Below are 12,679 nucleotides of genomic sequence, written 5' to 3'. Positions count from 1 at the left end.
TCTTCCTGTTTCTCGTGATCTCTTATACTTTCCGGTCCTCACTGGCACTTTCAGTTTCTCACACCAGAGAAACCGTCTGGCGTTTACGCACGTGTGTGTCATAGGTAATCTAGGTCACTCTCTTTTCTAGAAAGCGTTCTCGTTCTGCATTGCTGCTGCCCGGTGTTATCACTTGGTGGGTTTCTCCCCGCCCTCTCTCCCTTCCTCTCCCGTCACTATGCACCGCGGTGCACGTCCTGTAACCTCTCTCCCTCCTCTACCTCAGCGCAGAGCGCTCCCGCCCGCCCTCTCTCACCGCTCACCTGCAGCGCGCTCCCTTCACCCGGCCCCTCCGCCTCTGCCAGGCCCTCACGAGCCCTGTGAGCCGCGCCCAGGCTGAATTTCCTAAATCCAAACACATTCCGGATTCCGAAACGCGCCCACGTCCTCCGCACGCCGCACACCCTCCTGATGCTGCCCGTGGGCGGCTCCACGCCTGACTTCCCCGGCAGCGGGCAGTTACAAGGCAAACGCAGCTCAGGCTGCCTGCCGGCCAGCACGCCAGGAGGCTGAGTCAGGGAGATCTAAAGTTTAAATTGCACCCGGGCGACACAGCAAGACAGTGTGTCAAAATTAAGACAAAATCAGTAAATACTAAGGGAGGAGGAGACGGCTCAGTGACGAGGAGGTGTGCGCTCAATCCCCTCTACTCACAGGACTCTGTGGGGTGGCACCCAGCTTGCCTAAGTGTTGAAGGTTTGTCTCCCAGCTTGCTCCATTAGGGGACGTGGTGGAAGCCTGGGGGGGCAGGGAGGAAGTGATGTCACGGGGGTGTTGTGTGGACAGGAAGTACCCTGCTATGGTAGCCTGGTAGAAGGGAGGAAGTGAGGTCATGGGGCGTGGCCTGGACAGGAAGTACCCCTGCTAGGGTTGCCTAGTAGACAAGAAAGGAGGAAGTGGTGGCATGGGGTGTGGCCTGGACAGGAAGGAGGAACTGATGTCACGGGGTGTGGCCTGGACAGGAAGTACCCTGCTGTGGTTTCCTAGTAGACAAGCACTAACTCGAGAGTCAGGGCCTTCCTTGACTCTCACTAACGCCATGGGACCGAGAACAATTCCGTCATCACTTTCTGACCACTGCGGGATGAGCACCTTCATCTGCCGTGTGTTCCCACCTCCGTGTTCCACTCACTCACACTCAATCAACCATGGCCCCCAAATGGCCAAAAACGAGCCACGACACTTTTCCTCCTTATTTAGTAATGGATGTCGGCTGTTTTGGTTTTGGTGCTGGGGATCGCACTCGGGACCTTACACTTGTGAGGAAAGTGGTGGGACCATTGAGCTCTAACTCCGGGCCGTATCTTGGGCCTTTTGTCTCAGTGAAAGAAAAATGCCAGGCCGGGCACGATGGCACACGCCTGTCATCCCAGCACTCGGGAGGCTGAGGCGGGAGGATCTCTGTGAGTTCGAGCCCAGCCTGGGCTACATAGTGAGTTCCAGGTCAGTCTCAACTACATAATGAGACCCTGTCTCAAAAACCAAAAAGAGAAAAAAGAAAAATGCCAGATCCCAGCTCTGGGCATCAAGCCCATGCCCATCTCTCTTTCCATTTCCTTGTCCCTGTCTCCGACAAGACAGGCAGTGTCACACTGCCATACAGGCACACAAGTCCCAGAGAACCACATGCTCCTAGACAACTGTGTTCCTGTAAACAAAGTTCATGACATTCTGTTACCCTACAATTCATAAGACTCTGTCGTCTTGCAAAGCTAAATTAGTAAAGCGTCTGTCTTGCCCCGTTCCAGTAAACTCGCTCACCACACCACGAGAAAGACGGGCCTACCCCCTCCGACTGAATCATAAAAATCATAACTTTACCTTGGGCGACAGCCCAGCACTTTGGACTCCGATTTGGCTGGGTCTGCTGCAGACCTAATAAAACCCTCCTCGTTACCACGTGGTCTCTCTTGTCCTTTGGAAATCTGCAGCCAAAGCAGTCGCGGTTCTGACAGAAGACGAAACAGTCGGGGAAAGGAGGCGGCAGCATCGGTCGCACCGTTTGCATTTGCGGGAATAGTGGCGGGGACAGCAGTAGCAGTAGCATTATTTATTTCACTCGGCATTGTGGCCTCAGTGAGCATCCGTTTACCTACAGGTGGCTGGTGCTCATCCTTGTTGATGGCAGAGTAGTACTCCACTGTGTGCAAAGCCAGCTTTTCTTCATGCACCCGCCTGCTGGTGGACGCAGAGTCAGCTCTTATGACTTCTGTGACTACAAAGCTGGGTGTGCAGAGATCACTGTAATATGATGCGTTTAATTCTTTCAGTCGTCCTACTTCACCTCCCACCAACAGGCAGGAGGGCTCCTTCTTCCCCGCGGCCTCTCCAGCAGGCCTTATCCTTTGATTTCTCGATGCTGACCTTTCTTTTTGAGACGAGAGTCACAGGAGAGGTTTCGTCGTGGCGCCTCCATGAGGTGTGGTCGCCTGCTGCCGGTCAGCTCGCTGCGCGGTGGGCAGACGGCGCACGGACGTGGAAGGGGGGCTGCTCCCGGCACGGAGGACAGAAACTCCTTCCAAAGCTCCCGCCCGGGACCCCACGCGGCTTCGGGGGGCCTCTAGATCCACCCCTAACAGTAGCGCCCTCGGCGGGAAGAGGAGCGCTGTGAAGGCCAACAAACTTCCCGTGTGGGTCTCACCGCGAGGAAGGCACAAGTGTCCGTGCACCTGCGGTCGGCACTTCACACATCACGAGCCTTTGAGGTCTCTTCCAAATCCTTCCCTTCTCCCTTCGCTCTGTCTGTCTTTCATGCTCCCACCGGCTGGAGCAGGCACCGGAAATCTCCGGCCCTGCCCGCACGCGTGGGCTTTCATCGAAGTGGACATCACGGAGAGGCCGTGTCCACGTGGTCCGTGGCCGTGTTTGTCCCTCAGCCGCCGAGGGGCTGGGTCGGCAGCCCGGGTCCCCCATCAAAACCTGAGCGGCCGTGTCGTGTCCTCTCCAGGAGGGTGGGAGAGAGCGGGGGAGACCGGAGACGGAGGGCGCGCCCGTGCGGTTGCATCCCGCCTCTTCCCCTACAGAACGAGTTCGCTTTCTGGTCCCCGTGGCCTTCTGAACACGATTTTCTCTTCCAGGCAGCAGAAAGTGCTGGAAATGCCGCGTCCGGACCGCTTGGGGTAAGCTGGGTTCGGGTGTGCGTTTCCTGTCTGCTCCGCCTTTCTCCCCGGCTTTCTCAGGACGCGCGGATCCTCGCGGGGCCGGGCGAGGCTGGGGATCGGCCAAGCGCCCTGCGCCCTGCGCACCGGGCACGGGATTCCCGGTTCCTGTGAATTTCCGGGCTGGCTGGCCTTGGGGGTGTCCCGGGCAAACCCATAAGGGGGTGCGATCTTCACCGCTAGCTGTAAATCCAGCCACACCTGCCCCGGGCAGGCGCCCAGGTCTCAAGGCGCCGTGTTGGAAAATGTCCACGGAGGGTCCGATTGTATCTGGGGTGCGTCCTTGCGGGGACTGGGTCGTTACTGTCTTACTGTTCACAAGGAGGCCCAGAGTGGCACCGGCCCGTTCTCAGAAGGCGTCTGTGACACTGGTGCTCACCACGGCTTAATCACGGCCCAGAGCCCTGGAGCCGGTGGCAGTCAGAACGGGAAGGGGCCCGCAGGTGTCTGACGCAAACCGTCCTTGCATTCTCACCGAGCAGACTCTGTGGCCCCAAGATCGTGTTGAAATCCCCCAGACACCAAACAGCAAGACGTATCTCTGACTCCGATTAGTCCGTAAAAGACCCGAGCACTGCACCCTCAGCTGCAGAGGCTGCGGTGTGATTGCACCTATTACAAAGGACCCCTGAAACAGAGGTGTCGCTCACCGCTCACAAAGGCCGGGAGCCCGGAAGCAGGCCGGCGCCGGCCTCCCTCCAGCAGCTTCTCTTTCAGGCGCTGTCTGCCCGCGGTGCTCACCGTGCTCCTCGCTGTGAAGGTCTCCACGGGCAGCGAGGCCCCGGGCTCCCGACCCAACATCCTGCTTCTGATGGCGGACGACCTGGGCATCGGCGATGTCGGCTGCTACGGCAACAGCACCATCAGGCAAGGACGGGAGAGTCCGTGTGCCCCCAGCGCAGGGAGCGGGAGAATCCGGCCAGCACCGTCGCTGCTGGGTGCTAGGTGCTGGGTGTATTCGCCCACCCGCCGACGCCGTCACTGCCCAAGGCAGGATGGGTGACACACGCAGAAGAGGGGCCCCCGTACCTGGGGGTGCCGGGGGTTCAGTGACGCCGGATACAGCCCCTTTCATGCAAACCCACTGCTGCGTGGAGCCTGTCTCCCACCCTGCGTCCCTTCGCAACTTTTCCTGTCCCCGCGACTCTGGTGGTGCCGTTTCCATCGCAGACTCTGGGGGGTGCGATCCACCCACAACGCCGAGCCCTCCCCGCTGCACCGGAATCCGGCGCACAAGGCGATCACTGGCGGATAACGCATCGTAATCAAGCCTATGTTTCCTAAGCCGCGCCCGCCCTATTCCGCACTGACCCAGCTTCCCCACAGCATGTTGAAAACCACCGCTAAGCCAAAGGCCAGTGTTCATCGGCTCTCTTTCCATCTGGCCTCTCCCAACCCCTGATGCAGGAATTTCAGCACCCTGCGTTAGACAGTCAGGTCTACACCTCATTGCCCCCAAATATAGAATAGGCCCAGCCTGCTGTACGGGCACCCCTGTAACGCCAACACTCCCGGAGGCTGAGGCAGGAGGATCACAAGTGAACTGCACAATTTAGCCACTCAGAATCTGTAACATCGTCAGCATCATCAAAAGGGCTGAGGTTGTAGCTCGTTGCAAACTCCCCGGGTTCGATCTCCGGTATGACGAAAGAGAGTGATAACAGGTACCCGTCTGTCGTGGGCCAAGCCATCTCCCCCGACTGATTTCAGGAAAGCCTTTTCCATAGCCTCGCTTCACCCGGAAATGCAGCTCCTTCGCCAACCTGGGGCCACCTTGGACTCCACGCACTGGGTCCTCGCAGCCCAAATCTCACCCTCGTGAGGCCCACAGACAAAGTGCTGGTGTCCACGGGGTCCCTCGCCGGGAAGACCATGAGGTCCTCTCTGTTCTGGTCCAGGGTCTGAGGAAAGGGTCTAGATCCATCCCGATCATCAGCGAGGGCCCCAGAGTGTCAGCCCTGCAGGGGGACCCGGTGACTCTCGCGAAAGCTGTCATGAGAGGGAACATTCTGTTTCTTGTCTAAGCAATGGGATTTCCTGGAACCAGGGAGTAAGGGATGAAGCGAGGCTAAACATCCTTTGTGGGACGTAGCTCGGTGGCGCCACCTCCTGCCTCGCAAGCGCAAGGTCCTGAGTTCGATCCGGGTACCAAAAGAAACAACAACAAAAAAAATCATTTGTGTCTGTTCTGAAGTAGACACTCAGAAACGTGTCCTTAATCGAACCCACGTTGCCTAGAAGGCGCCAGAGATATCTGAAGTTGGCACCGTCACCTGGGCCATTTCTAAGAGCGCTGCACAGCAGTTCCCAGATGACCCGCAGATTTGGACCGGAAGTAGTGTGAATACCGCGCTTAAGAAAAACTCGATTGTTTTCTAAAGTAAAACGATCATTTTCCCTTGCACAGGACCCCAAACATTGACCGGCTGGCAGCAGATGGGGTGAAGCTGACCCAACACATTGCTGCAGCGTCTGTGTGTACCCCGAGCAGGGCCGCCTTCCTGACGGGGAGGTACCCCATCCGCTCAGGTGAGCTCTGCCTCACGTCCTGCCCGGACGCTCAGGAGGGTGCTACATCTCACCGAGGCTACACTGGGGCACCGCGGTGACAGGTTACATCGGTACAACTGGCTACACCGGGTTTCATTCTGACAGTGGATGCAACAGGTTACATTGTGCCCACTGGACTCTGCAGTTGCTAGGATTACAATTGGATACCGCAGGTCACACTGTTATACCTGAATACTACGTGTCACAGTGTTACAGCTGGATAGTGCACATTACGTTGTTACAAGTCAATATCATCTATAGGCTGCATTTCACAGCTCCACACCACTGGTTTCATGGCTACAACTCCCCTGTGTCCTCCGGCATACAGATATTATAAAACCTTGGCTTGCAAGCATAATCTGTTCTGACAACATGCTTGCAACCCAAAGCGTTTATAATATCAAAGTGAATTTGCCCGTGAGAAGTAACGGAGATTCAGATGATGCACCCACAACCCAAAGCATTCATATAAAAACGATTGCAAAACTGTAATGCAAAATAATAAAGAAAATATGAAATATAAAAGGAAATAAACAAATTAACCCGCATTTACCTTCGGAAACCTCCATAGCTAGTGCGAGGGACGTAAAAGGAGGAGGATGACTTTTACCGTCCCTAACACGGTCACGGCTGTCTGTTGGGGCTCACTGTAACCCTTTTCGATCCATGCAACTTGAATAAGGAAGCTGTCTAACGACCCGACCCTGGTCTTGGCCTCCTTCTGAGGACTTGGCAGTAATGTAACAGGACGTTGTCGTTAAACAGCTTTATCGTTCACCCTGCCACAGCCCTGTCTGGGTGCTGCTTTTCTATGAAACTTGGCACTGTTTCCCCCATTTCAGTTCTTGTGCCCAAGTCGCGAAATCCCCAAAGACCATCAAGGGGTCAGGTCCGATGCAATTGCAAGAGGAATTTATTGCAAGCTCGAGCCTGGACCCTCGGGTGTCACCGTCAAAGCTCTCGTCAGACCGAGAGCCCAGATCTATCTTTGAGGTAGGATTATATAGGGTTAGGGAGACTCTTCCTTTTTATAGGTCCTATTTTCTGCTTTTGCTTACTATTGGATATTTGAGGGGTTCTGGGAGGTCACTTACTGGCAAATTACTAATACCTACGTTCACAGAATCAATTCCTCTTTTTTTAAAAAAACACCTGATTAAACAAATTCTATAATTAGCGAAGACTACCTTTGTCAGCAGTGACTAATGCCTTTGTCAGCAGTGGCTACCTACGTGAGCTGTGACTAGTACCTATGTTGGCTAAATCGGTTCCTCCTTTTAAAGAGCATTGATTCTCTTAAGCAGGGAGAATTCATCTTTAGATCATAAAAAGAGGAACAGAAACAGGGTGGAGATGCCCTAAGACACAGAGACAGAAAGAGCTAGAGACAAAGAGAGCACCACTGGCTGAGTCGTGATCGTGTGACATCCAGGGCCATGTGTGACATGTGTTGCAAGACCTCGCTCACACTGATCAAGTTCAAGTTCACTAGCAGGGCGCTCGCTTGTCTTGTGCAACTCTTGCAGAGCAAGTTACTTGCAATCCCGGGTCTGACCGCAGTGGGGAAGAATGTTCTTGTCCTGAGTTCCCCAGCACACAGCTGTCCTGCGGAATTTTCTGACCCCCGACACAGGGAGGGAAACGTCACGGACTGCCCCCGTGACGTGAATATAGTAAGAATGCTAGCCGTCATGCTAATTCGATGCAATCTATGCCCGATTTACTTTGGAACGGTGGAAGTCTCTATCAAATATTCTAAAAATTTTTAAAAATATGTATTAGTTAACATCAAACCCCGAACAAGTGTGCAATAATAACTTTTTTTTTTTAACGATGTTTCAAAGGCATGATTTCCTACAATGGTTACCGTGTTCTTCGGTGGACGGGAGTTGCCGGCGGCCTCCCAGCCAGTGAGATAACTTTTGCAAAAATACTGAAAGACAAAGGCTATACCACCGGACTCATAGGTATGTACATTTAGGGAAAAGGTTAGGTGCGTTACTTTGATGCGGAGAGCATATTCCACGGAAAAGTGTGGAAAGACGGTGCAGAGGACGGTGACTTTGCAAGAGAGAGAATTCTGAACGTATCAGATGTTTTGGGACTTTTACTGTGGTTTTCCAGAACGTCCTCAGATGTTCACCCAGAAACGTGATGATACCCATCACCCATACGCCTGTTTTTCCATATTTCAATGAAGCAATCTCAGCTACGAAACAACAGCAACAAAAGGAAAGGAATAAAAAAAAAAACTGAGGACACTGGTTTCTCCAGAGAGGTCTCCACCACCGCAGTCGTCACCCTGCGTCACGAACAGCCACACGGATCGCTCACGGAGACCGAGACCAGCTCAGCCGTGGGCTCCAAAATCCCAGCCCCAGCGTGAGCGTTTTTAAGACAGAAGAGCCTGCCCTTGGGTCCTGGGGCGCCCAGGCGGGATCTTCCAGGTGGCCGAGAACCGAGGGGCCACAAGGACAGGTTCGTGTTCACCTTTTTCCAAAGCCCCGGCAACAGATTCTGTCTTCGCGTGAGCTTGAAACTGCAGTCTGTGGGACTCACCGCCGGCCGCCCCGACCCCCGCTGGCAGTGTTTCAGCAAAGGAAGACACAGCTGCGAAGTCTGCGAGCTGTGGTCTGAGCTCCCGGGAGCAGCCGATGGCTCTGGGGTCCCCTAAGACCTCAGGCATCCACCGCCACCAAGCAGATAGTAGATCGAATAAGACACCCTGCCGGCACTAGCACCAGGAAGCCCGTGCACACCCCAGATCCTTGGCACACCTACACCCCGCCCCGTCCACAAAAGAACACCAGCGAATTTGCACACAATAAACTGAGCACACAGACGCCTTCCTGCATCTTTCGGGTCTCCCTCAGGCGACTCATAAAACCCATCACACGTGCAAATGCAATTCATTGTTAAACTCTGTATCTCCAGGAACAAGAAGAAAATAAGTCTGTGGGGGTTCGATATATTTTCTGATTTTTTTGGGGGGGTGGAGGCCACATTAGGAAATCCACCCAGGGCCATCGCACTGAGATACATGCCCAGCCCTGTTCGTGAAAATGCATTATTGTTCTGAGGCAGAGTCTCGTGAACGTGCCCCAGCTGAGCTCTAACTCAACACCCTCCTGCCTCAGCCTCCCATGTGGCTGGAACTCCAGGCATGGACCGTCACATCTGGCTGTTTTGCTAATATTTTCCATCTCCGGCCAGTTGAATTCAGGAATGGTAAAGCCACAGATGCGGTGGGCCGACTCTGGTACAGCATTTAGGAAAGCACCCTTGTCCGTACAACTCGGAAAAGTACTCGGAGGGGAAAGGCCCTTGGGTCTCCCGGTGGGTCCTATGTGGCAGGACCAGGGTCCTCCAAAGAGGGAAATTTGACAGCAGAGAGAAGCCGGGTGAGCAGGCGGGGGAGGAACAAGGTAGCCACGGGCCACATGCTCCGGGCCCTGGAACAGGAGCAGCGGACTCTGTCCCAAGGGCCACAGACAGAATACACATTGGAGACGCCTGCTTTGGCCTCCAGGACTGGGAAGGCACCGATTTCTTTTGTCCTAAGCAAAGCAGGATTTTGGAAGTTTGTGTCAATTCTCTTAGGAAATTAATAAACTTGGGTGTCGGGGGTGGGGTCGGTGCTAAACGCCCTGCAAGCACAGGGCCCAGCTGGGGTGTCAGGACCCTTAGACACTATGAGTCCCGTTCCCAAGTCCCTGTCGGCCTCAGTGCCTCGCACAGCTGGGGAATATTACGGGAAACCTGTGCAGAGACTCCCCGGTGATCCAAAGCTAGAATTTCCCTTTGATCCTGCTACTCCCCTCGAAGACTTCTTCCTGAAAGAATTAAGGACTTCATATTTACAGGGATCCACGCACACCCATGTTCAGAGCATCACAACTCAGAATAGCTAAATCTCAGAAGCAGCCTGCGTGTCCTTCAACAGATGAACGAACCGATTTTTTTAACCTGCTGCTTATGCACAGTGGAGTACTACTCTGCCGTGAAGAAGGATACCGTTGGGTCATTCGTACGAAAACAGTTGCACCTCCGGTCCTCGGTGTCCAGGGGAATGAATCAGACACACGGGGTCCCGTTTCAAGTAGTTTTTCTTCCGTGAGAAACACAAAGTAAACAGGCACACGGAGCTTTTGCAAAGGGGAAGGGGCCCCTGAGATGCAGGCAGGAGAGGGGAGGGTGAGGACCGAATTGAGCAGTGCTGCGTGCGCCCTCCGGCTCCCCGCAGGAGCTCTGGTCCCGATCTTCTGCACGTACGCAGTGACAGAAACCTTTTCTTTTTAACACGGAGTCTTCCCCGCCTGATCTCACTCCCCAGGGAAGTGGCACCTGGGCCTCAACTGCGAGTCACCCAGCGACCACTGCCACCACCCGCTGAAGCACGGCTTCGACCACTTCTACGGGGTGCCGCTGTCCATGATGGGCGACTGCGCCCAGTGGCCGCTGTCCGAGAGGCGCATCGGCCTACAGAGCCGGCTCGACTTCTACTCCCACGTCTTGGCCGTGGCCGCTCTCACCCTGGCCGCCGGGAAGCTCACCCACCTGCTGCCCGTCTCCTGGACGCCGGCCGTCCTGGCCGCCATCGTGGCCGCCGGGGTCTTCACGACTTCCCACTTCCTGGGCGGCCTGCTGGTCCACGCCGACTGCTTCCTCATGAGGAACCACGACATCACCGAGCAGCCCATGCGCCTCGAGATGGCCAGCTCGCTCCTGGTGGAGGAGGCCGAGTCCTTCCTCAAAAGGTGAGCGCCTGGGGCCCGCTTCGTCCCGGATCCGGGCGTCGTGGCAAAGACGCCCTGGGAACGGTCGCCTGGGGACAGCGGGCCGATCCGTGTGTCTCGCTCGAAAGACGTTACGGGTGACACAAGGCCTGGGCCGCGGCCAGCTGGGCTCTGACTTCCGCTGGGCGCTTTACGACTCAAGGAAGTCTGGTCACGTCCGCTACTCTCAGGTCACCCCAGTCCCACGACCACACCAACCGCCACGGGTCCCAGCTCAGCCACGTCACGCGTAGGGCCACCCCAGAAGCCTTGGTAATAAACTCTGGGTATCTTTGAAGCTTTATCCTAAGGGCCAACAAGCTGTCCTGCTGACCTAAGCCTACGTGTAAGCCTGGGTCACGGCCCTAGCCTGGGAAGGGCTGCGTGACACGACACGGCATTGAACAAGGGTCACCTGCACGCTGCTCAAGGGGGGTCCTGCTCAGCAGGGTGTGCTTTTCAGCTTTCCAGTTGCTGGGATGCAGCACCTCACAAGGAGGAAACGTCAGTCTTGGGTCATGGTCTCGGGGAGCTCAGTCCGTGGTCGGCTGCCCCAGAGATCTCGGGGGGCTCAGTCCGTGGTCAGCTTTACGTGTAAGCCTGGGTCACGGCCCTAGCCTGGGAAGGGCTGCGTGACACGACACGGCATTGAACAAGGGTCAGCTGCACGCTGCTCAAGAGGGGTCCTGCTCAGCAGGGTGTGCTTTTCAGCTTTCCACTTGCTGGGATGCAGCACCTCACAAGGAGGAAACGTCAGTCTTGGGTCATGGTCTCGGGGGTCTCAGTCCGTGGTCGGCTACCTGGGTCACGGCCCTAGCCTGGGAAGGGCTGCGTGACACGACACGGCATTGAACAAGGGTCAGCTGCACGCTGCTCAAGAGGGGTCCTGCTCAGCAGGGTGTGCTTTTCAGCTTTCCACTTGCTGGGATGCAGCACCTCACAAGGAGGAAACGTCAGTCTTGGGTCATGGTCTCGGGGGTCTCAGTCCGTGGTCGGCTACCCCAGGGGTCTCGGGGGGCTCAGTCCGTGGTCAGCTACCCCAGTGGTTTCGGGGGGTTCAGTCCATGGTCAGCTGCCCCAGTGGTCTCAGGGGGTTCAGTCCATGGTCAGCTGCCCCAGTGGTCTCGGGGGGCTCAGTCCGTGGTCGGCTGCCCCAGTGGTTTCGGGGGGTTCAGTCCATGGTCAGCTGCCCCAGTGGTCTCAGGGGGTTCAGTCCACGGTTGGTGCCCCAGTGGACTCAGAGTGTTTGGATTTTTAGATGGATTTGAGAAAGGAAAATTAGCCACCTAACATTTTAAATTTAAAAAATTTTCTAGTCATGGAAATTGAACTTAGGGTCACTGAACCGAGCTACATTCCAGATGTTTATTTATTTGTTTTCTGTTTGTTTTGGGGTCAGGGTCTCACTATGTAGTTGAGACTGACTGGAGCTAACTATGTAGCTCAGGCTGGTCTCGAACTCACAGCGATCCTCCTGCCTCAGCCTCCTGAGTGCTGCGATTACAGGCGTGCGCCACCACGCCCGGCTTCTTTTTGTTTTTTGATGTATTTGTTTTGAGGCACACGCTTGCAAGTTTTGCCAAATAGAAATCAAATCTCACATCCTCCTGCCTCGGCCTCCCAGAGTTCTGGGGTGACCAGCCGCTGTGAAAGACTTTAACGTGGGAATAGCGTGCTGTTGCGTATCTGCAGTCCGTAGGTAAAGGCCCGGAGATGGTGGCGGAGGCTGAATCCTGAGGAGGCCGCCTAGTGACCGCGTCCAGGATTTCGAGCACCGAGCTAAGTGGAACCTTTGCTGCCTCCCCCCGCGTTCGTGTTTAGGAACAAGCAAGGGCCGTTTCTCCTGTTCGTTTCGTTCCTGCACGTCCACACCCCTCTGGTCACTACCGAGGAGTTCCTGGGGCGGAGCCAACACGGGCTGTACGGCGACCACGTGGAGGAGATGGATTGGATGGTGGGTCAGTGCTGGGGAAGGGGCCGGGAGGTCACCGCTGCGGGGGCGGAGCCGGGAGAAAGAGTCCACGGAGACCCTAGGACAGAAGGCGGCAGGCGGCGGCTTTCAGGGCGGCAGAAGTTTGCGCGAAGGGCTCGGCCAAGCCCCCAGGCAACGCCGGCCTCCTAACTCGCCCAAGCTGGGCGGCGCTCGGGCTCCTCCCG

The 12,679-nt window shown here is 55.8% G+C and overlaps 1 protein-coding gene across 1 annotated transcript in view; it reads left to right on the top strand.

The window, feature by feature from the left end:
* Positions 1-12,679, top strand: part of Arsl (arylsulfatase L) — a 38,240-nt gene that overhangs the window by 5,564 nt on the left and 19,997 nt on the right. Inside the window, exons 2-7 of the mRNA XM_019204824.2 lie at positions 3,117-3,158; positions 3,915-4,064; positions 5,605-5,726; positions 7,592-7,714; positions 10,081-10,504; positions 12,344-12,626. Of these exons, the coding sequence (XP_019060369.2) occupies positions 3,136-3,158; positions 3,915-4,064; positions 5,605-5,726; positions 7,592-7,714; positions 10,081-10,504; positions 12,344-12,626 (1,125 nt within the window). The 5' untranslated portion in view covers positions 3,117-3,135. The remainder of the gene's footprint in view (positions 1-3,116; positions 3,159-3,914; positions 4,065-5,604; positions 5,727-7,591; positions 7,715-10,080; positions 10,505-12,343; positions 12,627-12,679) is intronic.

This window comes from Fukomys damarensis, unplaced genomic scaffold (genome assembly GCF_012274545.1).
Source record: "Fukomys damarensis isolate Sample0158 unplaced genomic scaffold, DMR_v1.0_HiC HiC_scaffold_39, whole genome shotgun sequence".
In the NCBI taxonomy this organism is placed as follows: Eukaryota; Metazoa; Chordata; class Mammalia; order Rodentia; family Bathyergidae; genus Fukomys; species Fukomys damarensis.
This window is presented reverse-complemented; position numbering and strand designations above follow the sequence as displayed.